This window comes from Erythranthe guttata, chromosome 8 (assembly GCF_056151865.1).
Source record: "Erythranthe guttata isolate IM_541 chromosome 8, IM_541, whole genome shotgun sequence".
NCBI lineage: Eukaryota > Viridiplantae > Streptophyta > Magnoliopsida > Lamiales > Phrymaceae > Erythranthe > Erythranthe guttata.
In genome coordinates this window covers 3,035,160-3,062,071 of record NC_142540.1, presented here as the reverse complement: position 1 = coordinate 3,062,071, position 26,912 = coordinate 3,035,160, and the positions used below count along the sequence as shown (strand labels likewise).

General features: G+C 36.1%; 4 protein-coding genes and 1 long non-coding RNA gene across 8 annotated transcripts; 3 read left to right on the top strand and 2 right to left on the bottom strand.

Moving 5' to 3' along the window:
* BT4 (BTB and TAZ domain protein 4) lies at positions 1-2,514 on the top strand. Its single transcript, XM_088821655.1, has 6 exons — positions 1-327; positions 807-1,083; positions 1,185-1,321; positions 1,416-1,722; positions 1,822-2,138; positions 2,239-2,514. Exons 2-6 carry the CDS (start codon positions 826-828, stop codon positions 2,366-2,368), a joined length of 1,149 nt encoding a protein of 382 aa, XP_088677781.1. The 5' UTR covers positions 1-327; positions 807-825; the 3' UTR covers positions 2,369-2,514.
* Positions 2,515-3,010: 496 nt separating this feature from the next.
* FH6 (formin homolog 6) lies at positions 3,011-7,207 on the bottom strand. Of its 3 annotated transcripts, none has more exons than XR_016033063.1 (5): positions 5,466-7,110; positions 5,175-5,374; positions 4,485-4,726; positions 3,545-4,412; positions 3,011-3,315 (listed from the first exon to the last, which is right to left on the bottom strand). XR_016033063.1 is itself a non-coding variant. In XM_088821654.1 (5 exons), the coding sequence occupies exons 2-5, from the start codon at positions 6,491-6,493 to the stop codon at positions 3,660-3,662; spliced, it is 2,223 nt and encodes a 740-aa protein (XP_088677780.1). In that variant the 5' UTR covers positions 6,494-6,800; positions 6,910-7,207; the 3' UTR covers positions 3,413-3,659. The 3 variants fall into 3 exon arrangements, 2 of the variants coding, with proteins under 2 accessions (XP_088677780.1, XP_012853900.2); XM_088821654.1 differs by lacking the exon at positions 3,011-3,315 and having other exon boundaries at positions 3,413-4,412; positions 5,466-6,800; positions 6,910-7,207; XM_012998446.2 differs by lacking the exon at positions 3,011-3,315 and having other exon boundaries at positions 3,413-4,412; positions 5,466-7,207.
* Positions 7,208-14,557: 7,350 nt separating this feature from the next.
* LOC105975788 (O-Glycosyl hydrolases family 17 protein) lies at positions 14,558-16,270 on the top strand. Of its 2 annotated transcripts, none has more exons than XM_013001020.2 (3): positions 14,558-14,786; positions 14,885-16,018; positions 16,141-16,270. In XM_013001020.2, the coding sequence occupies exons 1-3, from the start codon at positions 14,732-14,734 to the stop codon at positions 16,170-16,172; spliced, it is 1,221 nt and encodes a 406-aa protein (XP_012856474.2). In that variant the 5' UTR covers positions 14,558-14,731; the 3' UTR covers positions 16,173-16,270. The 2 variants fall into 2 exon arrangements, with proteins under 2 accessions (XP_012856474.2, XP_088677779.1); XM_088821653.1 differs by having other exon boundaries at positions 14,561-14,786; positions 14,882-16,018; positions 16,141-16,263.
* A 3,763-nt stretch (positions 16,271-20,033) lies between these two features.
* Positions 20,034-22,157, bottom strand: LOC105975778 (putative N-acetyltransferase HLS1). The gene is made up of 3 exons (XM_013001010.2): positions 21,852-22,157; positions 21,558-21,751; positions 20,034-21,003 (listed from the first exon to the last, which is right to left on the bottom strand). Exons 1-3 carry the CDS (start codon positions 22,050-22,052, stop codon positions 20,130-20,132), a joined length of 1,269 nt encoding a protein of 422 aa, XP_012856464.2. The 5' UTR covers positions 22,053-22,157; the 3' UTR covers positions 20,034-20,129.
* A 2,641-nt stretch (positions 22,158-24,798) lies between these two features.
* On the top strand, positions 24,799-26,000 carry LOC105974054 (uncharacterized). Its single transcript, XR_001174311.2, has 2 exons — positions 24,799-25,599; positions 25,694-26,000. It is a non-coding gene; the product is annotated as an uncharacterized LOC105974054 (long non-coding RNA).
* Positions 26,001-26,912: the final 912 nt, after the last annotated feature.

The window sequence follows — 26,912 nt, the reverse complement described above, 5'->3', positions numbered from 1 at the left end:
AAACGCATGTCTGTCAATTCAACTTCAAAATTCACCCCATTTCTCTCTCTCTCTCTCTCTCTCTCTCTCTCTCTCTCTCTCTATATATATATATCACAATCATCTAGTTTCTGAAAATCTCTCTCTCTCTCTTTCTCCCCTTCGTTTCGCACCCCTCAGAAATAGCCGATTATCACCCCCCATTTTCAGCAAGAACAACAAAGGTTCGTCGTCTCTGTAAAAATCCAGTCTTTTTTTTTTCTTCCCCAAGTGATAGAAGGTTTGTTCTGTAGCAAAATCACTAATTGTGGGAGAGAAAGACGAATTTGACCTTCTTCATAATCAAAGGTAATGTATAGATATCCAATTTCTGAGTTTTGTGTGTTTCCCCCTTTTTTTATGCTTTAATGATTTCATTAGGTCATTGTGGATTTTAAGAAATTAGGGTGAGATTTTTATTTTTATTTTTATTTTTGATTCATGATCTTGTCGGTGGGCAATTATTTGATGGGTAGGTGGAAATTGGAAGGATGGGGGTGGGGGTGGGGGTGGGGGTGGTTGAATGTTGTTTTGCCTTTACCAATTATTAATATTGAAAAGGACAATTTACTGTATTTTTTTTATGAGAATTTTATTACAACCTTGCCTTAGGTTTCTATGAAGGATCAAAGTTGCAAAAATAGAATATGAGATTGCTTTCTTGAAATTAAGCAAAAAATTGACTTGTAATACAAACATCAACATGTGCAATGCACGAGGGCAATCAAGAATCAATTAATCAAAACAAATTAATGTCTGACAAACGGTGGTTCATTCTGGATCTGCAGGGATCGGAAAAAAATAAAAATGGATCGAAGAAACGAAGACTCCCCTTCGAGTATGGAGAAATCATTACCTCATCCACCTCCAATGCCACCTCATTTCAACACAAGATTTCATCACAAGGGCTTGATTATAACCGGATCGAAGATCAGAGGGCACTGCTTTCTCCCTAGCATTGCTGTAAATAGTTCGTGGGACCGCCTATTCGACGAAGGCTATCGAGCCGATGTCACAATTTTGACAGATGATGGTGGTGTAATATATGCACACTCCAGCATTCTTGTATGTTCTTGATCTTTTTTATTCATTGATTAATAGAGCAATTATATGTATATATAAATATAAATCAAGGCTAAATTTGTTGGCTTAAAATTTTATTACAGGGTGTGGTTTCTCCAATTTTCAAGGCTATGTTAAACAAAATAAAAACCCGAGGCAGAAGCAATCGCCGCTCAATCTCCATACGCGGAGTTCCGTCAGAAGCAGTTCGTGCTTTTATTCGATTCTTATATTCTTCATGGTAAATTCTTTATATACAATTAGTAAAACATATATTATTTATTTATTTATTTAATTTTTTTTTTGTGGGCTAATTGGAAATATTACATATGCAGCTACGAAGAAGAGAGCATGAAGGAATACGCGATGCCTTTATTGGTATTATCGCATGCGTACGTGGTTCCTCAATTAAAGAGACTCTGCGAGTGTTGGCTCGAGCATAAATTGATGAACACGGAAAACGCAGTCGATATATTCCAGCTGGCATTGCTCTGTGATGTCCCTCGTCTTAGCCTCATTTCCCACCGTTTCATTCTATCGAATTTCAAGTCCGTTTCTTCATCGGACGGATGGAAAGACATGAAGCAGAGTCACCCCGTCCTAGAAAAGGAATTAGCCAATTCCGTCAGGCACGAAGATTTCGTAAGTAATTTACAAAATAAATTAAAATACTAACATCGTCTAATATCGCTAATCATCTAATAACGTTGACTTATTTTTGTTTTGAATTTTTTTTCACAGAGGAAAAGGGAGATTACGAGGAAGATGAACGAGAGGAAAGTCTACATGCAACTGTACGAGGCGATGGAGGCACTCGTGCATATATGCAGAGACGGGTGTCGGACAATCGGGCCCCACGACAAGGTCCCGCCAAAAGACGATAATACCCCTTGCCCGTACTCGGCTTGTAAAGGGCTCGAAGCGCTCGTTCGACACTTTGCCGAGTGCAAGATGAGAAGGCCAGGTGGTTGCGTCCATTGCAAGAGGATGTGGCAGATTTTGGAGCTGCACTCTCGACTTTGCGCGAATTCGGATGACTGCAGAGTGCCTTTGTGCAGGTTTGTTGTAATTACATTTATTTAATTAATCATGTTTTTAATCAAGAAAATTAGTGGGGTTTGTTGCTAAATGACTGGGAATTGTGGTGGGAATTTGCAGGAAGTTTAGGCAGAGGAGAAGAAAACAGAGCAAGAAAGAAGAGATGACGTGGAGGATTTTGGTGAAGAAGATAGTGAGATCGAAGAGTATTAGTGGAGGACCATATTTTTCATTGGAATCAACTACTTAATTTTTCTCATTGTAGACGAGATAATTTTGAATACATATAATTCTTTGTTTGTACTTTGTAATAAGTTGTAAATTAAGAAAAGGGTATATTTGTAGCTAAAACAAATATTGCAGAAGTTTATATAATATAATTTATTTATTTACTTATTATTGCATTTCTTCTATTCTAGTAAAAAAATATTAAAATAAATTATTGGGGCAGAGTTCGAACCAACTTTAGTAAAAAAAAATTTAAAAATAAATCTAGTATTAGAATTGTTAAAATGTGGTGTCGATATTATTTCTCAACAAGGTCCACAATTTAATAATAATTAAAAAATAAATCCTAAGTTTATTGATTCTTTAAATTTTGGCGATTTTAGTTTCCATTACGGGTCTGAATTTATTTGAGTTTTGCATCCAAATTAAAAAAGAAAAATGATATACTTAAATTATGAAACCGGTAGTGGTCCAATATTTACAGTTAAATCTCTATAAATTAATATAGTTTGGACAAGCAAAATTTTATTAATTTAGCGAAATATTAAATTATCAAACTACTTAAGTTATTACGTTTTCACCGAGTCACAAACGAGAGAAGTTATGAAGTATTTTATTAGGTTATCGAGATTCTATTGTATATTGGATCTTGAATTCGGGGCTATTTTCGGAAATCCATGAAAACTAATTAATTAATATCATTTATCGAACCTAATTTATTCATTTTAAACTGTTAAGAAGAAAAAAAAAAAAAAAAAAAAAAAAATCACCATGGATCATGGATGGAAAGCCTTTTTCACGCGCAGCCATAAAATCCACATCCATTCATCATCATTCCTCAGCTTCCCGGCGTGGGGGATTCACCGATTTTATAATACTCCGGCCGCAGCTTTTGCTCTGGGTCAACTTTTTCCGGCGCGTGTCTCCCTTCACCATTCACTCGCGTGGAAGCGGCATTTTCACAAACACCTAGAGGTCATATTTCTCTCCTTCTATTATTCAGCGCTTGTAGTTATCATCAGTGTAATGTTATGTGATTCAAAACAGTAGATGATTACTTCAACAATAATCGAGAAATAATTTTTTTTTTATATTATTCAAAATAATTTAAACTCGTGCGCAATTGAACTCTATTGTTTTCTACATATTATGTATATCAATGGATAAAGAGACAGCTGTTTATTTCATTTTCTTCTACCTGTAGATTCTGTATATATTGTTTTGAGGTATATATTCTGCATTTTCATGTCTTGTGAAACATGGTGCTATGGCTGTACATTGCACAAGATCTTCCATTTGCGGGTTTTTTTCCGTCACGGGCCCACGTGATACCTATTGAAAACCGGCAAAGACGTATTCACCGGCACTCGAAATGACCTTCCTGCCCCCGTTGTAGCTCTATCCTGCATCCTCCACACATCTCTGCACACATTATCCAACACAGAGAGAAAATCTCGTACGATCACGAAAATTCTGTAAGGATGCGCCTCTTCTTTCGCTGCATCTCCGTGAAAATACTCCGTCACTTCCTTCACAAGCGAAAGCGCTCTTCTCTCTTCACTTTTAATTCTTGTAATTTCCTCGACAGCCTTGCTGTGAAACTCCTTCATCGAATCGAAGAATTTGCCCTGCATGCTTTGCTTCTCGTACTGAACGACCAATCTGATTTTATCGAGCCCCGTTTCGAGCTTGGATACGTAGCTGCTCAATACATCCGAATCCATTCCCGCTGATTTTTTAACATTGACCAGCTCTTTACTTAATCCAGAAACGACCTGCAAACCTTGCTTCCGAAATTCCTCTTCTTTAAAGTTTTTACTCGGCAAAGCTTCGTTCGCGGGGCCCACATCCGCTCCTTCGGACCTAATAATTTCTTGGACAACAAAGTGGAGCAAAGTCGTCTTGCCGTCGGTTCCTTTCACGTCGACTAGTTTTAACAATGTGTCCAATTTGAAAGCCCTCGCATCGCCTCTATTAGTGCCGTCGTTCATTCGATTACCTGTTCGTAAAACCGCTTCGAGGAGTTTAAGGAATAGCCGGCTCTTCTTCAATTCTTCACTTGCTTCCTGCGCAGGTATTATGAATTAGATTAGAAATGCTCTATGTAGGTTAAGGAATATTCTTTTTTGAAAGAGTACCTCTAGTGTTTGAAAGGAGTTTCGTAAGTAAGCTACTTCTGTATCGAAGTTGGCTCTGTACAACATGGCTTCGACTCTTTTGAAGGCGAAAGGAACATCGAGTATTGACTTGAGGAACCGCTCCGCGGGCCCCAGTCTCGAGGCTTCACCGTTGTAGTCTTTGAGTTTAATCTCTTCCTCCTTTGTTGGTGCCATTCTTACTAAAGTCTCCAATAGCTCTGGACCTAATCCCTCTGGATTTCCTGCACATAAATTAACACTTTTTACTAACTTTCGTACGAGTGAAGTTGGATTTTTCTAGAAGTCCGAGACTACGGCATAGTTTGCAATATACCTATAAATCCTCTGTTAGGGTTTTTGATGGAAAGTTAAAATCCTGATTAAAATCGTACTAATCCTAGGATTTTACGGTTTTACTACCATCAAGCAAAATTTTTAAAATCTATGATTTTTTTACTAACGATTTTACACCGGGATCATAGTCGGGGTAGAAGTGAATTCGTTTGGCCAAATGCAAATTTTCTTTTTTCTTCGAAACAAGTGAACCCCACGATTTTATGATCCGTTTTTTTTACGAATTACGATTCTACAATCCTCATTCTGTTTCGCTTAAAATCCCGATTATGACTACCCGTAAACCTACTTTTATAGATAACAGCAGAATGAGGGTAAATGGGGGTATCATCATACCATCTAAAAGTGCTTCAGAAACCTCGTCCGTAGTCACATTTAGTGCGCGTATCAGTATAGCGATGTTCTGTGATTTCTTCGGATCAAGCACTCTGTTCTCATGCTCCAAAGAAGGTAGGGTTGACTTTCTAGAAGCTTCTTTCGGAACCGAATTTGCAGAGCTGCATCCGAATAGGGATGTCATTGCATCCTCGTTCAGCCTGTATGTATGTATGTAGGTACAATGATTCAGATTCATACAAACTGTTGTACACCAACATTAGTTGTATAAGTTTGTTTTCTAGAACTTACTGGAATGAGCTTGAGTTCAACTGGTCCCAAACGGTGGCCCTGTCTGACGTGGCACGTACTTTGTCCCAATGCAGAGGTTTCAGTTTTGGTTTGGATCCATCCTTTTCCGCGGCCGCCGCGTCGTCAGCTTTTTCTGATGAACTGACAACCCTGTTGTTATCTTCATCAATAATGGGTTTTATCATTTGTTTGGGAACTGGTGGAGGGGTGTGTTTTTCGAAAGATCCGATTTTTATGGGGATTGGGGTATGTGGTGGTGGTGGTGGGGGAGGTGGCGGTGGCGGTGGCGGTGGCAGTGGTGGAATTGGAGCAATGGGTTTCTGGTGATGAACATCGGTGATTACTGATCTGAGCCGTGCCATGTCTGGTGGTGGAGGTGGTGCTGGGAATTTGGCTCTTTTAGGAGTGTGTGACTGTGTTATTTTGCTGGGGAGGAGTGGGCCTAAAGAAGTTGCCGGTGGTGGCGGCGGCGGCGGTGTTGGTGGTAGGGATTGCTTGATTGAGGGTATTATTACAGGCTTTTTATCGGGTGAAGAAGCCGAGAGGCGGGATTTGGGTGAAGTTCTTTTGGAATGAGGAATTGAATTCATGAAATTACGATTCTGATTTAGTTGACCGATACGTGAACCGGGTGACCCGTTGCTCAGAGACGAGCCTTGTGGAGTGTAGAAATTTGTGTCGTGGCTCTCGTCGTCGGAGGACGACATCGGCGGCGGCGAGTTTATGATCGGCGGCGGTGGGGGTGGCTGCTTCGTCAGCGGCGGTAGGGGCTGGAGGTCGGGGCTGGGTCTGTAACGGTCGGATCTTTTTCCCGAGTTCAGTTTCCGGTACGGCGAGCCGGTGGCGTCGGTGGTGTCGCTGGCTATGCTTCTGGTTGAAGGGTCGACTGTTCCGATGTAGAGGAAAGTCGACGGTGGCATTCTTGATTCCTCGTTGATTCTCTGTGAATTTGCTCCGACGAGTTTCCGGGACTCGTCCGGGTTTTTCGCGCGGCGGTTGTGGACGAAAAACACCAACGCCGACACCATCCCGAGGGCTAAAATCGCCGACGTTACTGCAATTGCTATTTTCTTAGTTTGATTGTGCGGCTTCGCGGCGGCGACTGAGTTCGCCGCCGCCGCTGTGGATGGTGACGGTGGGGTTTGCTGGTTCTGATCCGGCGTCTGCCCATTTGGGAGCTCGTGGAAGAACGGTTGTTCTGGGTCCGGGAAATTAGTCGGCGGCGGCGGCGGTGGCTGAGGTGGCGGCGATGAGGCGGCGGGGAATAATGGTTGGTGGAGAATTCTTCTGTTAATTATCTCTTCTTCTTCTTCTTCATTAGCAGTGGATTGGACACTGAAAGAAGTGACCACCAATGTTAGGATCAAGAAAATAGCAATGTAATTAAATTTCATTGGTGTTGTTATTTTGTTGATAAACTCTCTCTAGTGTTCTTTTGTTTCACCTTATTCATCTCTGGTCCTAAATTCTCTCTCACTGGTCACCAAAGATTTAGGAGAGAGAAAGTAAGAGAGAGAAAGCATGAGAGAGAGAGTCTGTAAAGGAGAAGCTTCTGTGCTCTGCAAGATCTAGATTCTCTCTCTCTCTCTCTCTCTCTCTCTCTCTCTAACACACACTCTCAGCAGTAGCCAGTAGCCGCGCTTTTTAATATAATATTGCATGATTTTAGAGAATTAAATTAATTAAAAATGTTGATGAAAGTGGTGATAAAGTGCACCGTGGTGGTATAATACGGATTATGTAAAGTAACATGGGGGGGAATGTGCTTTAGAGAATTAATGGAGGATGATGAGTACGTAGTGCTGGAGGGGTAAAGGACCACGTTGGTCTCTAGTCTACTACCTTTTTTATTTGATTTTATTGTTTTTTTATTCCATACTTTTTCTTTTATTAAATTTTGATTTAGACTTTCTTTTAGCACACAATGTTTCAAATAGTGAATTTTAGGGAATAATTTGCTAAATAGTAATAATAAGAGTACAGTTAGTAAGAAGTGCTAATGAATTGATTTTATTTATTTATTTTAATTGAAATCTAAGTCAGTCATATTTGGATTTATTCTATATATAATTACTTAAATTTTGAATAAGAGAACGTGCAATTGAATGTGTTAATAAAAAAGAACATGCGTTATTGTAATTTAAATGAAATGCTATTTGCGGTCACAAAATTGCTATTCGCGTTTTATAACAAAACCCCCCAAAACTTTTAAAAATATCAAAAAAACCCCCAAAACTGCAAATAGCAAAAAAAAACAAAAAAAAAAAAATTCGAAAATTCGAAATCAAACTTGAGGAAGGGTTGGGCTTCGATTTTTTGATGTAATTTCGACTCTTTTATGTGTAGAATGCATTGGGTAGGTCGATTACAGAACCAAATTCAGGTTAAAAAGCCCTACAAATCGATTTGTAGGGCTTTTTTTTTCGCAAAAAAATGTTCGAACGCCCAAGATGGGCGCCCAAGGCGTGTACGAACGCCCGGAACGGGCGTTCGTACACGACTTGGGCGCCCATCTTGAGCGTTCGAACATTAAAAGAAAAAAAAAAAAAAAAAAATTGCAACGGACTCCCAACTCGGGCGCCCAAATGCAGCTTGCACGCCCAACTTGGGCGTGTACTGCATGAATGGACGCCCAAGTTGGGCTTTTACGCGTTTTGGGAGTATTTTTGGATTTTTTTGAGAAGTTTTGGGGTTTTAGTGAAATAAAGTGTTTTTTTGGGGGGTTTTGTTAGAAACCGCAAATAGCAATTTTAAAACCGCAAAAAGCAATTCCCTAATTTAATTAGTCTAAGGGCAATTTTATTTCAAATACAGTCTGATTTTCCGACCATAGCGTGTCAGACTGATGTGATATTTGATGAAAGACAAAATTGCATCTACTAAATAAAATTCAACTCTTGATAATGTGTCGATTATACGTACGTACGTACGTACATAGTATTCTTCCAACAAATGTGTAACAAATTGTCGATTAGGTCGATTATACGTACATGATATTTTTCTAATAAAGTTGTTTGTATGAAATTTTAGTTATTTGCAAATAATATAGGGTAAATTACACACACCCCCTAGGTATGCTTAAATAACTGTAAGGTCTCTGTGGTATCGATAATTACACTTAACCCCCTGAAACGTAGTCAGAAACTCTAATGGGATAATGAATTGGATACGTTATTCCGATAGAGTTCTAACGGACTATTGGTTTAAGAAAGTGGTGAAGACAACAAAGAGCTATGGGGTGACATGGCTCCCCGAACATTCCCGAACATTTCTTAAATCACCCATAGCTCTTTGTTGTCTCCACCACTTTCTGAAACCAATAGTCCGTTAGAACCCTATCGGAATAACGTATCCAATTCATTATCCCATTAGAGTTTCAGGGGGCTGAGTGTAATTATCGATACCATAGGGACCTTACAGTTATTTAAGCATACCTCAGGGGGTGTGTGTAATTTACCCAATAATATAATACTAGCATTTTTTTTCCCGTGAGATGCACGGAATCGTATTTTAAAAGTGAAAAAAAATCAATTTAATACATAATAAAATAAATATAATACACTAAGATAGTAAAATTTCAGAAATTGGTACTATTCATATTTTATATAACATTAATTTTTTTACGTATTAAGATTTATAATGCAAATAAATAAGTTAAGATTTAACAAATCGAATTTCTGTCTTTGTCTCTTAAAATTTGAGATATATTAATGAAAAATAGGAGATTGAAGTGGAAGAATTCTTCATGCATGGTTCAGTGTCAATATTAAAAATATAGTTAGAAAATTAGTACAAGAAAAATATTAAAAATAAATAATTACAAAAATACCATTAGAGTTTCTTAGAACTGCCCTAACGTTTATTTCTTGCACCAAAAGGCGAAATCCCTCGCACCCAGGGCCATTGGAGTTTAAATTCCCACACTGCGGCTGCCAGGATTCGATCCTAGGACCTTGCATCAACTTACCACCTCCGGAACCAGTTGAGCTACACTCATGCGGGCCCTAACGTTTCTTTCTTTTATATATAAGATTGTGCGTAGGAGAGAGAGTTTTAGAAGCCGCTAAACAAATAAAAATCCGTTTACGAGAAAAAATACAAGTGAAACGAAATAGAAACAAACATTGTGTTTGTATTCTCCTTTTGATTTCAGAATATTATCAATATACTTTTCAAGGGGGTATTTTTGGTTCTTATGTATTTACTTTTAAAGGGCAATTAAATACCGATGCATCCATTTTTGCAAATGCAAAAGTTAATTTCTCATTATATTTAAACTAAAATAAAAATACTACCCATTTTATTTTTACAAATACTGAAGAAAAATAAAATGGGAAATGGGAAAAATATGATATAGTTGAGTGTCGGTTTGGCGCTTCTGGTAACTGTTGAATGTCAGGTCAGGTCAAAAACTGCAACTTTTATTATTATGAAAAATTAATTGCAAAATAAAAAGGTTGAGTAACCTTGGATTTTTCCAATAATATTGCTAATAATTCGTATGTGTTAACAAAATAACATAATGATAATCATTTAATAAATACAAAATTTGTACAATTATTTTCTTACGTCTGTCGGATTTATTATTGTCATTATGATGTTTTGGATTAATAGCAGATTAAGAAGACTTTTAAGTTTTAATTGGGAGATAGTTGGTTTGGCATTGCATATTCTTACGTGCGTATAAAGTTATTTCTCAAATGATGATTTGTTGTAGCAAATTCTTTCAATTATGTTAGTTAATTAATAAAATGTTCGGTTATAATATTTTATATTTATTAGCACGCAGAAATCTAAAAAAATGATTTCAAATATAATTTTTTCAATAATGTCCTTAATTAATAATTGTATTATGATTTTTTATCACTAGAGGGGTAGAATCGTTATTTTTTCTAATAACCACTCTAAAAGTTTATCTTAGCGGCACGACAACTACTAATTTTATTGACGGTAATACTCAGAAAATTCTATGCTACACGAGATTATTAATACTGGATAATTATTAATCGTACATCTATACATAATCACATATACACACATCCATGTGTAGGTGTGATTAGTGGGTTATTTAACTTTATTTACAATTAACAAACACCTAATATAAATAACTATATGTATCATGTAACTCCCCGTTTAACTTAGCTGTTGATTTAAGTTTTTATGGAAGTAGCCTATTAATCTATTAGTAAGAGAAAAAAAGCCATTTTTGTTGGGTAGTAGAATACTATTTTTGATATTCCCATTATTCTATTTTCATCCACACGTTAAGCATAATTGGATGTAATTAATTCGGGCAATTTTCATGGGCCAAAGGTGCCTTTCGTACAATACCAACTCAAACCAACTCCATAGGCAACAAGAAAGACTATAATAAATAAATTTAATAAATAAATAAATAAAGTTAGTATGAAGAGACTTTTAGGTACAGGTTCTTTCAAAATCAGCCATAGATCCGTAAAACAATTTGGAAAACAGGAAATAGATAAAACAGTATTGAATAAGAACGGCTCAGTTCCCTTTTCCAGTGTTCATACAGTCGATCCAAGGTCTGGTGGTAACACCAACTGAAAACAAGCACCAAACAACAACCACTGATCCACAACCCTAGATCTGACCCCCAAACCTCACTCTGAATTGACTTACCAACACATGCACAGTCAACTCAGTAGATAACTCACCCTCTCCACTCAGCACAAACCCAGATTTCTGCACTCAAAGTACCGAAACCCTCACATAAGAGGATTAAGGCCAGAAAAGTTTCGGTTTGAATAAAAGGTGAATCACACTTGTCTCTCTCTCTCACCACAGTATAAATACACGGAGTTTCAACGGTCTTCAGCATTAAATGTGCTGCGACGACAAGGACACCCATTGTCCGGCTAGACCTGCGACGGTGTCGCCGGAAAACAACAATGAGTGACGAAATACTGTAGAGAGAGAAGGGGACAAGGAGAAGAGAGAGAAACGGCACAGCAGTGAGAATGCTGCTAAGGTTGAGAAAGAATAGAAGAATGGGGCAAATGGAGGGCTCAGATTGACACCCTACAATGAACAGTTCAGATTGTAGTTTGACTGGATCAGTGGGCTTTTAGTTGCACTGGGCCCAATTTCACGAGTTGGGCTTTATTTAATTAAGAGATTGACCCAGATCACAAACAAATCATTTCTATTGGGCTCAATACTTATCAGAGACTACTTTTTAGTTGGAGCAAATAAGTTTGTTTCAGTTGATTCGTGTTCAAATTTTCTTGTAAACGATCGTTAGACCGAGCCCTTTTCGGCTAATGCTCTATTGAGATTGGAAACAAATGATAAAGAGAAAAGTAAAAAATAAAAATAAAAAAGAGAGAAAATCCGACAAGAATCCGAGTGAAAAATATTGCAAGTGAAGTGGATTGCACGAAACCTTTGGAAGACAACCTCCATGGCTATATGTTCATTCCAGGTGGTCTTAAATATCATGATGATTTAAAGACAATAATTTTAAACCCACAATCCAAACATGTCTTTTTGTTCACAACATAATTTTTTTTTTTTTTTTTTTTGATCTTTTAAAAAGTTTTTCAAATTCTCTCTATACACACATAGCTCAACATTCAATTGAGAAAAATCTAACATTCAACAATTTTTTAGATGGATCCAAATAATATGTACCCGGAGGTTATTTTTTTGTTTTTTTTTTCTAGAATCATCAAGTGTTATGTAAGTCTACACGAACACTTGAAGATTTTTTTTTCCGGGAATTCGTGTGGCTTCACACGAAGAAGTGTTTTTTTTTTAATATAATTTTATTCTTTATTTTAATATTTTGCTAATTATACTTATCTGAAAACATGAAGAAATATATACATAAATGTTGATGAAGAAGATTGGAGAATATTCGACTTACGTGATCACAATCAATAGTTCATATTGACACGGGCATTGATAGTAATGATGCACTAGTTAGAGTGGCGACGAACACAAGTACCCTTGGTTAAAATCATGAATTAGACGTCAGTCATTACATGAAAGCATACAACATTTGACATTAATCACGTATGATCGATTTTTTTCTTTTAATTTAAAGTGTAAGGCCCAACTCGAAAGCCCATCCCGACTAATATAAATCTTAATTATTTATATTTTAGTAATTCAGTTCTATTTTGGTATAGAGTTTAATTTCTAGGAAGTGGAAAAAGTCACGAATTTAATGCGGTCCAAAAGTGGACACAATCCAGTGTGGGCCCACTTAGCTTTTCTTTTTACGGGTGTCCGAGAACCGTCCGTTTGTGTATGGAACAAACCCATTGGATTTAGCAATACAAATCAAATCGAATTTATTCGATAACGTTTTAAAATTTGGTTTTATTAATACAACGCAAAATTTGAACATGTTTTTTTTTTTTTTTTTTAATTCAAATAAAAAAATCTGACAATAAATAAAAACAGTATTTAGCATCTATAAGTTCGACTCGATTAGATTCGATTTCAATACACTGCAGTGCTTTAATGCTTGTGAAACGACGCCGTATCTTCACCTCAAAAAAAGCAATATCGAAAGACAGCTGGACTCAACGATAGATAACAAATCCCAACAACGACATGCCAATAGAGATGGTGGGGCCCATGGATCACATTATATATTTATTAATTAATAATAGTCACCTCGTACAAATGGGATTTTGATTTCTGAAATGACTTAGGCCACACCAAAATTACGAATGTCGTTCACAATAGTTTCCTTCTTCTTTCTCTAAAAACCTCCAAATACATCCAAGCCCCAAAAGCCCCAAAATTCACAAAAACCCTCAACCTCTCTCACAAATTCTTCCAAATCTGAAAATCTCGTCAATTTGAAAGGTAATTAATCATCTAATGTAGTTATATATATTGAATTTGTGGTTAATTATGTGAAAATCCCCAAAAAATCGCAATTTGGAGCTGTTTTTAGTGTTGGGGTTTCGAATTTTCCACGTCCAAAATGGGAGTGTGAGAGCAGTTTCCACGCCTAAAACATGCGTGGAAACTGCTTTCACACGCCCATTTTGGGTGCGAAAATTTGGTTTGGGCATTCGGTCCGGACGCCGGTTCTGGATCGATCGTCCGGTTCATTTTTTTTTGATCCCATTATAAATGACATGGTATATTATATTTAAATAATTATGAGTTAATGAACTCGCTCTAGCCTAGTTGGTCAGGCGTCTCGTCTGTTACGCAATAGACCCGTGTCCGAGTCTTTCCAGCAACGTGTATTTATTATTTTTTTGCCAAGTATATCGAAATCTATAAATACAATTCAATAATAATTTATTATCAAAATAGCTGTAGCCTTGTTGGTCAGTTAAGCCTATGCTTCCAAAGTAATGTCCCGTATTCGAATCCTTGTGGTAGTACGAATATATAATTTCTTTTTATTAAATCTTAGTTACAGAGCGCACAGAAACCGGGTGCGAAAAGCTGATAAAAGCTAAAATTGTAGAGAGAGAAAGAAAGATAGAAAGTTAATTTTTTAAAACGAACATTCGTGAATAGCACCTCCCTTTTGATTTTTTTGTTTTGAATATTATTTGTATAATTGTTTCGGGCCGGGTCATCTTTTCCAAGTATTGGGCCGTGGGCCAGGACACAGTTCTCCAAATATGTCCTTTTATTCAGACACAGGTCTCCCCATATCCCAACAAAGCCTACACCTTTTGCATTCTGACACCTCCTTTTCCTTTTTCATGCTTTTTAACCCCAGATAACTTTTTCTTTTTATGTGAATTGAAAGTCCACTTTTACCCGCAGTAAAAAAAAAAATTAACATTTGTGTAAAAGTTCAGTTTTCATCCCTCAAGTTTGCACAAATTATACATTTGGCCGCTGATGTTCATAAAAATACATTTATTACCTCATACTTTAAAAGTTCAACATTTCAAGTCCCGTAATCAAGCGTGTGTCCGTCAGCTACTTACTTAACTAAAGGACGAATGATAAATTGAGGTAAATGACAAAAAAATGTTAGATTATTGAAACATGAAGGATCAAATGTACGTTTTTAAAACATGAGGGATCAAATATCTAATTAGTGAAAACTTAAGGGGTAAAAATGAAATTATGTTTAACATTTTAATATCAACAAATTTACAGTCTTTCAGTACAGCGAATGAGTCTTCTGGCTCTGTAAAACAAAAATGGCAGAGTTAGTGTCAGGTTTAATTTCTTAGCATTGTTCAGTTGTTGTTACAAAAACACACACCCTCTCCCACTCTCTGTTTCATCTCAGTCTTCTCTCTCTAAAGATTATGATGAATGTGTTTTGGTTGCTTTCTCTCTCCTCCATTCTTCTCTGCTCAACTGGTAATTAAGAAATCATCTATTACACACATGCATTTTATGTAGTATTAATAAATAAATAAATAAATAATTAATGTAGTTCCCCTTGTTCTGTGCAGCAGCTAAAGGTCAAGAAGAATCAGTGGAATTTTTAACTCTCCAAGAATATTCATCTGAGGTTATCAATGGCGTCCGTACCTCTGTGGCTGTCCAAATGGAAACTGAATACCTCAAGAATGTCTCGACAAGTGTTCTAATGGCGGAAACTTGGCTGAGAAACTCTGTTCTGGCACACTATCCCGGTAATAATATTACCACTATCGTTGTCGGACGCTCTGTTTTATGCAACAGAGATGAAGATCAAGAAGATGCATACATGGTTGGTTCGGTTTTGCCGGCGGTAAAGAACTTACACTATTCTCTCACTAGGTGGGGTTTGGAGAGAGAGATTAAAGTCTCTGCTTCTTTTTCTTCCGACTGTTTGGTTCACTCGAGGGGTGGAGCTTTTTACAGAGCTCCAATGGCGGAACCTTACATCAAACCCTTGCTCGCTTTCTTGAAAGAAATGGGCTCGACGTACGTCGTGGATGCACGGTTGCAGACTTCGTCGGTGGAAGAAACATTGGTTTTGGTGAAAACCCACCTCAAATCCATGGAGAATCTTGGAGTTTCTCGTCTGAAAACTGTGAGTGTAATCGCCGGCGGCGGCGGTCGGAGAAAGCTTTCGGTTATTGATTTAACTACTGTAGCTCCTGTTTCTTCCAAACCGGCTTTTCCGAACGGAAGTCCTCTGCCGCCGTTGGTTGGAGTAATTTCACCTACGCCAAACTTTCTACCTTCAGCTCCGCCGCCGTCTCCGCCGTCGCCGGCGGAGAATCCGACGAGTCCTCCGTTTCTACCAGTGATGGCTCCGGTGGCTAGCCCTCCATACGGTCCGCATTTGCCGCCGTGCGAGCCATCTCACGGCGGTGGCGGTGGTGGGTACGGCGGCGCGCCGGTGGGTGGGGTGAAGAAGGGGCTGTGGTGCGTGGCGAAGCCGACGGTGCCGGCGGAGACGTTGCAGGAGGCGCTGGATTACGCCTGCGGAGAAGGCGGCGGTGACTGTGGAGCGATCGTGCACGGCGGCAGCTGCTACTTCCCGGACACGGTGGTGGCGCACGCCTCTTATGCTTTTAATAATTACTGGCAGAAGACGAAGAACAACGGCGGCACTTGTGGCTTCGGCGGAACTGCCATGCTCATCAACTCCGATCCCAGTAAGATTATTTCTTTATTTCTTTATTTATTTACTGATTTTTAATTATATTTTGTTTATTCAATATGGATGACGTGGAATTTTAATATATTTATTTAATTATTTATTAAATTTTTGGTGCAGGTTATCGTCATTGCAGATTCATTCTTACCTAGTGAAAGAATTAGGACAATCATTTTGAAATATCCTTTTCTTTCATCCACTTCTGTCTTCTGTTAATTAAGATTTAATATATTTTCTCTATTGGATTTTTGTTATTTTTGTGCTTTATTTATCTACAAATTTGTGTGCTGTCTTATTTCTGTCTTTGAATAACGTGAAAGTGCTGAGGAAAAAAAAAAAAAAAAAAATCTAATATAGTGAATGTTACTGTATTGTTCAAAAAGAAAAAAACCAAAAAAAGTATAAAGAAAAAAAAAGAAACGAAATAATTATTGAACAAAGTTCGAATAAAAGTATGGGCAAATTAGGCCACCGTTGAGTTATGGTTAAATTACGAAAAATTTCATCTTATTTCGGTAATTATTGTTATACAATTTAACTATGTATTACGAAAATACTCCTCCATAGGTAAATTTAGGCATGTAAAATCGGTAAAAAGAAACTAAAATTTCAGTATGCCAATATTTCATACTATTTACCGAACTAAATATATGATTTCGTTCGGTAAATAACCGAATTACATAAATTTTATGTAAAAATATTTAAAAGGAGGGGTGGCTGTAATTTCCCAAACAAGAAGGGTTTTTCTCATAATTTGTCCATATCTTAGGGAGTTGACCGTAATTTGCCCTAAAATTAATGATTTTTTTTTGGGAGGGAATAAAATTATTGATGAAGCAGATAAAATGGTGGAAAAAGAAGAAGATGGTATCTGAGAGAAGAAATGGGCTGAGTTTTGAAATTTAATTACTGGACATTGGCCCATATCAAACCAAAGTCCAAATACAAACTGGACCCTATATAATTCTAACATAATTAGTTTGAGCTTCAACTATATATTCGATGATATGTGATTTTGAGCTTCGTATTCTGAAGTTTGAGTTTAAACTTATCAAAGTTCGACTCACATGACTCGGTTGACATTGTGACCTATGATCGAGTTTCTAACTTGGATCCAACTGGCCTACAGTTTGCCTATGTGTGGATTAAAATCTTTTCAACCTCTTCAATTGAAGAGTCGATAAGGTACAATATGGTTTTCTGTATGTTCCGAATCACCATCACATAAAAATATGGCCGATCACGCACTGTGGTCATCCGTAGTTAGCTGGTTTCGTAGATGCTACTCCAGTCTTCGTATGAATACCACCAAGTGATGGCATATCGAATTTTTATTCGGTCACACGCATAAATACGTTGAGTCGTGATGTATAAAATGTGCATTAAATATAGCGTATAATTGATATTACAATTCTATATTTTTTTTTTTTATAATAAAGGAACCTACGAACAATCATATAAGTGCATTAAATTATATAAGATGCGTAAACCACATTAGACAAACTTCGTGTGACAAACTCGATCTAAGGACCCTTAGCAAATGGTTCAAATCTGAATAAAATGACACGACTCACTTGCTCCAACCGCCTTCCTGACAAACTAATTCATTAGATTAAACCTAGTGAATCGGGCACATAATTAAATAAGAAATCAATATTGTACCACAATTTCCTGCCCCCTAAACAACCTATTAAGCTAATTATTGGTTAAAGTCAACCCAAAAGCAATAGACTTTTTTTAAAGACTTAAAACTTTCCGACCACATTACTAGTAAATCTTTATTATTAGTTTTCTTAAATAATAATATTTAATTTTCTAATTAAGGTACCTTGTTGTAGATTCTTTTTTCAGATGCATCCAATTTTTATTCACTCTTTGACTAAGTCGAATTAGGCTATGTTTGGCAACAAGTTTAGTGTACGATTCACCCAATCCACAGTCAAAGTCAAAACTTTCCCTAAACCCCAATTATTAAGGTGGAAGTGGGGCTGCGATAAACTTAACGTGTTTAAGGTCTATTCTATGCTACACCCGGTGAACTTTACCGGATGTCTTAAGATTTTGACATGTGGCATTTAATAATTAAGTAGTTAATTATGTAACTTTAATTATAGGAAAATAAATAAATTAATAGAATCACTTTATTATAGGCAATTATGATTTTCTCTCTCCAATTCTTTCCTTATTCTTCAATTACACATTCGTTAACCATCTTCCACCATTATAATGCATTTCTCCATTATTTGTTTAGATTATGTAACAGTGGCTTCCCACCCAAATGACGAAATTAAAATGATACTGATAATGCAAATTTTACAATTAAATTAACATAAGCATAAGTGGAAAACCATTTTTGGATAAATTAATGTCTGTTTTTATTTTTTATTTTTGAGTGATCTACAAGCATACCAATATTTGACTCGGAAGTAGAAATTTATCAAAGTCAGATTTCACAAATAAGAGCCAAGATCTTATTTTCCAGTGCAATTTATCGTGAAAGAACTTAATAAAAATTAAAATAGTGAAGAAGTGCAGTAATGATAGAACACAGTTAATGGAGGGGTAAATTTTTTTTTTTTTCCTGAATCGAAAAATGGAGAGGTAATTTATAACAAAGAAATAATTGGAGAGAGAAAATCTTATTAACTATATTAAAGCGATTTTATTGATTTAATTTTTTTGCTAACAATTAAATTTTATATAATTAACCATTTATATTATTTAATGCCACATGTCAAAATCTTAAATACCCGGTGAAGTTCACCGGGTGTAGCATAGAATAGACCCATGTTTAAAGAGTTAATAATCATTACCTTTTTTGATTAATTATTAATTAATAGCTCATGTTGTCAATAATGCAGTTCATTTGCAGAAATTAGGCAAAAATTAGCACTAAAATTCAGTTTATAAAGTCTAAGCACACTGCTCAATGCATCTATCTTATTCACCTAGTCGGATTAAATATGCATTTTCACACATTACACACTCTATAAATAATTAATACAGTTGAAACTAACGAAATTCTATGTATTTATTTATCGAAATATTAAATTATTGAACTAATAATTTTGTACTTTTTATTACCGTTTCTGGAACAAAAATAATAATTATTTAAGCGAGTTTATCAGTTTATCAAAATTTTATTTTTATTTGTAATGTGTTGCTCTATAATTTCACTGAGTTGATGATATTTATGCTAAGAAAAATGTAGCATACAATAAAATTACAAATATTCAATTGACTAAACTAATATTTTGGCATAATGATAATTACTATTGCTCAATGAATTACTTAAATATTTATTAATATATATTTATTCTTTTTTTTCTTGGATGGATTAAGTGATTAATGAGGATAAAAAATGGTGTGGTCTATTTGCAGGTCAAAATGAACAGGATTTCTTGAATTCTGACCAGTCAACAGTAAGCCTCACAGAAGAAACTGAGCACCATTTTGGGCAGTGTTGTCTACTCCCACAATTTTTTAATATGTCTCAACTCATACTTGTCGGCATATATATATATATATATATATATATTATATGAAATATATGAATGAATTATAAATAGCTTAATTGAGTTTTCATTCAACATACAAAAAAAAAAATCCAACTTAATATCAAACCAGTGAAAATGGAATAACATTTATATAAATTCCCGTCCACTTGAAGCAAAGCACTAAAAGGTACCAATCCAACGTGGAAAATGTGAAAATCACTATCAAAAATTAAATTAAATTGTTTATCCTCCAATATATAGGGCAAAATCCCGACTAGAAGTATTGTGAGTATAAGGGGCAAAAATGGATTTGCCTAGAGTTACAAATTTAAGCATCTTCACACATGTCCTTGATATATGATGATTTGTCACATTTTCAAAATATATTACGAAAATGACATTTATGAGATAATATTAAACATAATTTAAGAGCTTATAAAATCAATTTATACAAAAAGGAAAAGGAGAGAGGGATATTAATTCCCTTTACAACATATATATATATATATATAACTACTAAACAACAAAAGTTATTACTCCATTTAATTTCCTTTTTTTTTTTATTTTCTAAAAATAGATTCCTTATGAAACCTAAAAACAAGGTACTAAAAGTTAGAACTCTCTGGGATCAACAAAAATAGAGAGGCCAGGTGGCGACTTTGTCCAGTCACCCACACACCCGTCACTGTACTCTTCCCCTAACCGCTTAATGCACCACAGATCCTCCGCGCACGATAGCCTCTCCCAGTGTGGGATCCCTAACCTCAGCGGGTCTCGCCCCGCCACCTCCGCCGCCACCACTCCGCAACCGTGCTCCTTCGCTAGGTTGTGCGCCACCCCACACAGTGACCTCACCATCCTCGCCGCCTTCGGCCCTTCACCGCCTATCCCGTACAGGAAGTGGAACCCGAACGGCCGGAAAACCTCCGGCACCGACGGCAGGCGGAGCCACGGCAGTGCCCGGTCCACCGCCCGCGTGGTCCTCGCCAGGGCCTTCCTCACGCGCGACGCGCCGCGGACCTCGAGCGTGTACACGTCCTTGCTGTTCCACACGCTGAGCACGGCCCACGACTCGGGCTGACTCGCCAGAAACTCGTCCGCGCCCGGCCACGACCCGGCGGCGGCGGCGTAGGGTGACCCCTTCGGCACGGCGAGGAAGGTGCCCAGGTTCAGCTTGTTTTTCAGCACGGCGTCGATGTCGCGGGGGAAGAACTCCGTGGCGGAGAAGCGGCGGCGGTAGAGGGCCTCCGCGTCGGCGGCGCAGAGTTTGATGACGGCGACCCGCTTGTCGGACTTGACCCGGTGCTCGAAAACGGGCTGAACCAGAATGGACGGAGTACGGAACTTGGAGTAGCCGCATTTGTGAGTGAAGAGTTCGACGGAAGCTAGGTTGTCGTTTTCAGTAGCCATGTATGAATACTCGGCGCCATTTTCTCCACACCATTTCTCCATCCCACGCACCAGCTTCATCCCAATTCCCATTCTCCTGCAATACGACAAATATTATATAAATTAAAAAAACAAACCCTTTTTTTCTTTTTTCAAGAAGGACAAAATTGTCCCTACACTTAAATAGAAGGTTTAAGAATAAGAAATGAGAAATTACAGTTTTCACCCCTCAAGTTTGCATTTATTCTATATTTAGCTCCTCATGTTCATAAAAAAACACATTTGGTCACTCATATTTCAATATATTAATAAGTTTTCATCATTTCCGTCAATCTACCGTTACGCCTTCAGTTAAGATAGTGGTGGCTACATTAACATAAACTTAACAGAAGAGACTAAAAATATTAACTTTTTCAAACATAACGGACTGAATATAAATTTTATATATATCGGTGACCAAATGTAAAATTGTAATCTTATTTTTCCCCAAGAGAAATATACATAGTTCAAAACGATAAATAGTAACACAATTACCAAATGTAATACTATTATAGCAAAAGAATTACTATATTAAATTTAGTTATTAAATAAAGGAAAATAAATAAAAATATTATTAATAATTAATAATTAAAAAATGATAATAATAATTACCGATGAGAAGGAGAAACACGAAGGCCTAAAATATAGGCGACTTTAGTGTAAATAGGTAGTTTAAAGGGGCAGTTTTTGCTATTTCTGGAGAGTTTCGTTCCGCACGTAACGGTTTTTACGCACCCCCTTATTATCCCCACTATCTCTCTCCTCTCCTTATCTTCTCCGCCGCCCACCACCACCATCTCCGCCACCTTAATTACACACACACACACGTCAGCATATAACTAACAAGACAGATAATACAAAAATAATTAGCAGAAAAAAAGAAGAATAAATAAATTATATTTATACCAGCATGAGATAAGCAGGGGAATGGCGGACCCGGCAAATGGGGTCTCCTAATTGGTCGGTGAAGAGAGAGAGTTCCCCGGTGGGCCCAACCTCACACCTGTTCTCCATTTCCTCCACGGCGCCGCCGTCTTTCTCCGCGTCGTATTCCCTCACCACCACCACCACCGCCACCACGCCGCCGCCTGCACACTCCATCACCATTCAAGATTGTCGTTGTTGTGTATACTTTCTCTTCTAGTTGGTAATTGGTTTATGGTTTTTGAGAGTAAGAGAAAATGAGGGGTTTATATACAAGTGGGGAATGCTAAAAATCGCTGTTTTTTTTTTTTAAAAGGGATGAAGATAAAATATTAATATTAATAATTAATTAACGTAGGGAAAACAAAAATGAAATGATTTTAATTTTTAAGGTAAAAAAAAGAAAAAGGTGGGCCGGCCGTTTTTGCTTTCAGGCGATTTTCATCATTCCGATTTTTTGCCTACTGCGGAAAGGTGTCCCTTTTTACACTTGATTTCTGGAAATAGGTTTTTCCTTTTTCAAAATCTAATCTACTAAAAAAATATTAATAATAATAAAATAAATTTAAAAAAAGTGTATTTTTGTGACTCTGGTTATTACATACAAGCCAAGTAAACACACCCCACTCCTTTATTATATAAATATATATTATGTCGACTAAGTGAAAGATCAGTACAATTTTATTATTTCAGTAAAGCTTTTGGGTTAAGTATCTATTTAATATTATTATTATTTTTGTTTTAATTTTTTTTTTCTGATCATGCCCCTTCGCCTGTTTCTCTCACTATTAAATGGATTTGAGGTGCTAATTATATTAATATTAATGTTAATGATTATTATTAATCATCACAAATTAATGGGATGGAAGAGGAAATGGCGGCTGTGGGCCGCAGTTTTGAGCAAGTTTCTCTCTCTAGATTAACAATTTGATTAGTTGCTGTATTCTTTATTTTATCAGTTATTAATTTTCACATTTAATTCACCAAATTACATGTATACATATTTTATGTATACATATATACATACATGTGTATGTATGTAAATAATTCGATAAATTTCAAAGTGAATATGAATAGAACCATGTTTTCATTGCATCATGACCTTTATAATATTTTGTAATGATTATTAGTTAATTACCACCATTCTTCATGGAAATTACACTTTACCATATATAAATTTTTGGTGATTACACTATATTTAGCAAAGTGGATCATATTGTCATTTTAACATATGTATAGTCACCACTTTTAATTAAAGAAATTAATTTGAAAATAGTGTCATTTGACAAATAACAAAATGTGTTTTATATAAGCGAGTTGTTGCAAGCGAGCTAATTATATTATAAGAGAATGTAAGATACGTGTCCTCATTAAATACGTGAGTAACCTACTTAACTCATATGACTTTCTCAACAATATACACCTGTAAGAACTACGTTGAACATCGATCTGACAGAATTCCACCGACCCTCAAGTCGATATTAACTGCAATCTAACGATGAATTTCACTTTAGAATAATATTTTTGTTCGATATTATTTTTCACTTTAGAGTTCCGATCCAATGTTTGCATTAATAATGAAGGCTAGTTTAGTCTTTTTTTTTAACTAGGTAGAAAGTGGCACATATAAAAGATTAAAGATGAGTAGTTAATTGTGCGCGTAGCTTAAAATAATAAGGTTGAGATTGATAGCTTGCCCTTATTGCTAATGATATCATACACGAGAGGCTTTTAGAATATTCCCTTTATTTTGTATAATAATAATTTTTTAATTTTTTTTGACAAATTGTAATAATGAATACCATAAGTGTGACGTTTGTTAATGTTTCGCCTAAGTCGAGTCGAATCATTACCCACATTTATTCCCCGCAATTTACTTCTTAAAATATATACGTATATTATGTAATAGTTTGTAAATCATACGGCGGACGTAATCCACACTAAACAAATCACGTATGATAGGCTCGATTTAGCGATCGTTGACAAAGAAATTTGAACTTCACTCAATTAATATAGACTGATTTACTCAAACCGCTAAATCATCCATTGCTCGATAATGTTCTTCACTGATACACGATTTCAACCCCACTCAACTGATTATAGTTAATATTTAAAAGAAAAATCCTATCCCAATCAGAATTATATTTGAAAAGAGTTGGTACTAGATTGTTATCGACGCTTCAAGATATTTCCTATAAAGTTTAAGAATGCCTTTTTCACAATCTAATCATCGATGAATAATACCAATATTATTCTTCCCAAGTGCATTATTAATTTAATTAACCTAATTTCTCTTTCATCACTTAATTATTCTCTCTCTCTCTCTCTCCTCTTTTATTTCTCTTTGAGGCCAAGTTAGATGAATTGAAACATATTGCTAAGCTAATTTAGTCATTGCTAACTATACAAAAAAAATAAAATCAATGACTATAAATAATGTAGCCCCCACCGACGAGTCAGCTGTGAGTGTCACACTGAATTTGGGTGTAAATTAAAAAAAAAATATATATATATATAAAAAAAAAATCAACAAATCGTCAATTTTCAAACTGATATTTTTAATTAGTAGAAATATATTTTTAATTTTATGAGGGCGTTTCACACTTGTTAAACTGCCCAATCATTGTGAAAAGTGCTGAATTAATGATTAATGATAATATATATAGGATTCAACTGAAATCAAATGAGTGGGGTTCTCATACGCTGCTCTGCCACCCCATTATTCTATCACGGAGTTCTCTATTCTGATGTCACTTATTACTCCACGATCTTCATCTTTTTTTTAATATATATTTTTTTTGGGGAAATATGCAATACACCCCTCAAATAGAAAATATTTTGAACTAAACCCAATTGACTTGGAAAGACTTTTTCCAACACCCAAATTTCATTCTTAATTAGTGAGACCCCCCTAGACTAGTGTGAGAAGACAAACCTACCCTCAACTACTATAACCCTAATTATTTGCTCACCTACCACTTTCATCTTCTTCTCCACCTCTCCACCTAAACTCTCAAAACACTCCTAAAATTTCAAGCTTCATCCACCGCCGCCGCGCCGCCACCGCCGCTCATCGTCCGCCGCCACCGCCGCTCATCGTCGGCGCCACCGCCACCGCCGCTCATCGTCCGCTGCCACCGCCGCTCATCGTCGGCGCCACCGCCACCGCCGCTCATCGTCGACGCCGCCGCCACCGCCGCCTCTCTCACGCCGCGCCGCCACCACCGCCATCGCCGTTGTCGTCGACTCCCCCTCCCTCTCTTTCATTAATTTTCTACCTTTATTTATTTATTTTTCGATTTCTCTCTCTTTCCCTCTCTCTCTCTATCTCTCTCTCTCTGTTTTTTTTTTGTTTTTTTCTACAGATCTGGAACATATTTATGTATCAGTAGCAGCAATATTCTTTTTGGGAATTGTGCATATGGGTCATTTCTACATAGTAAAGCTAATCATTGTTGTCCGAGGAACATAGCTTATGATGATTGTGCAACTGTTTAATTTTTGATAGATTTGGTATCATAAAATTTACTAAAGTATGCATCAGTTGCACCTGCCTATATTTCGTACTTCTGTTAGATTTTTCGTTTATAGAAGATGATGTGCCGGTTCAATACCTGGTTTCCACTTTTATGATAAATAAATGTTTCCTTGCTTGCGATGGTGATAATGAGGAAATTTTGGGATTTGCTAAGCTGTTCAATGATGAACTCACACTAGATAATATCAGCAGGTTCATTTTTTCGTATTCATAATTGTATCTCATTGTTTAAGATTAAAATATACAACAATCATTACATGATATGGTTGTGTTTTTTGCAATTTAGGCCTCGTCTAGTGAATATGTGCAAGTACATGGGAATCAGCTCTATTGGAACAGACTCTTACTTGCGGTATATGCTACGGAAAAGGTTGCAAAGGTGTGTTGTTTCCCATTCCCTTCACTGTGGTAGCAGCAACATATAGTCATATTCAAATATGACTATAGTCATATTTATGTATTTAGTTAGATGAATTGAAGCGTAGTCCCCCTCCATCTTGTTCGTTAATTTTCTCCCCTTTTATATGTACTTTCGATTTCTCTCTTTTTTTTTTTTTCCTCCAGATCTGGAAATATAATTTCAGATTTGTACAGTAGCAGCAACATGACTATAGTCATATTCAAATATGACTATAGTCATATTTATGTATTTTTTTCGAATATGACTGTAGTCATTTTGAATACGACTATTGTTGAATATGATTGTAGTCATATTCGAATATGTTCTATCTTCTCGTTTCAAGTTGACTTGAAAAAACAAGATTCAAATTGTGATTCTTTTGCGATTTTTTGTGTGGATGTTGATTGTATTGTTTCCCTAAACAATAGGGAATATTAGTTGTTTTATATAATTTGGTAAACATGACTGTACAACACTATATAATCGGATTTTTGAAGCTAAAAATGTAAAAAAAGTGCAATATAAAGAAATAATACGACTACAATCGACATAGTCACATATAGTCATATTCAACTATAGTCATATTCGGCATTGTAAACTGTCCAAAAAAATTCAATTTTTTGTTTAAAAAAAATTAAAAAAAAAATATTTTTATTAAAAAAATATTAAAAAAATTAAAAAAATAAAAATAAAAATAAAAAATGACTAAATAAAATCCGAAAATAATAAATAATAAAAAAAAAAAAAAAATCATTTTTTTAATTTGGTAGCAATTTTTAGGAATTTGGAAATATATTTTTAGGAATTAAATTATGATTATGGAAAGAGAGAAAAAAAGGAATAATTGGGTGAAATTATGCTAATTGATATAAGGGTAGAATTGGGAATACAATTTCTAGGGGTTTATCACAAAGAAAGATTTAAGGGGTGGACATATCACCATTTATTAACTATATGAGGGGTTTATTGCTAATGACCCCATTTTTTTTTGTGCTATTTTATTTCCAAATTGTCAAATTTTTTTTATTAACTTTTTTCTGGAGGAGAAATTTTCAATTCTGACATACAGTGAATAAATTAAAATTGAATTTTTTTTTTTAAGTTA

Bases quoted from the DNA above. Each gene is read 5' to 3' on its own strand.
- FH6 (XM_012998446.2), bottom strand. From the start codon at position 6,859: ATGAAATTTAATTACATTGCTATTTTCTTGATCCTAACATTGGTGGTC. The intron at 4,727-5,174 runs GTATGATGATAC...ATTTATGTGCAG, and splicing joins TTCTGAAGCACTTTTAGATG to GAAATCCAGAGGGATTAGGT. The intron at 4,413-4,484 runs GTACTCTTTCAA...ATACCTGCGCAG, and splicing joins ACTCCTTTCAAACACTAGAG to GAAGCAAGTGAAGAATTGAA.
- BT4 (XM_088821655.1), top strand. From the start codon at position 826: ATGGATCGAAGAAACGAAGACTCCCCTTCGAGTATGGAGAAATCATTA. The intron at 1,084-1,184 runs GTATGTTCTTGA...ATTTTATTACAG, and splicing joins ATGCACACTCCAGCATTCTT to GGTGTGGTTTCTCCAATTTT. The intron at 1,322-1,415 runs GTAAATTCTTTA...TTACATATGCAG, and splicing joins CGATTCTTATATTCTTCATG to CTACGAAGAAGAGAGCATGA.
- LOC105975778 (XM_013001010.2), bottom strand. From the start codon at position 22,052: ATGGTGATGGAGTGTGCAGGCGGCGGCGTGGTGGCGGTGGTGGTGGTG. The intron at 21,752-21,851 runs GTATAAATATAA...TGTGTAATTAAG, and splicing joins CCCCTGCTTATCTCATGCTG to GTGGCGGAGATGGTGGTGGT. The intron at 21,004-21,557 runs GTAATTATTATT...GTCGTATTGCAG, and splicing joins CGTGTTTCTCCTTCTCATCG to GAGAATGGGAATTGGGATGA.
- LOC105975788 (XM_088821653.1), top strand. From the start codon at position 14,732: ATGATGAATGTGTTTTGGTTGCTTTCTCTCTCCTCCATTCTTCTCTGC. The intron at 14,787-14,881 runs GTAATTAAGAAA...TGTTCTGTGCAG, and splicing joins CATTCTTCTCTGCTCAACTG to CAGCTAAAGGTCAAGAAGAA. The intron at 16,019-16,140 runs GTAAGATTATTT...TTTTTGGTGCAG, and splicing joins GCTCATCAACTCCGATCCCA to GTTATCGTCATTGCAGATTC.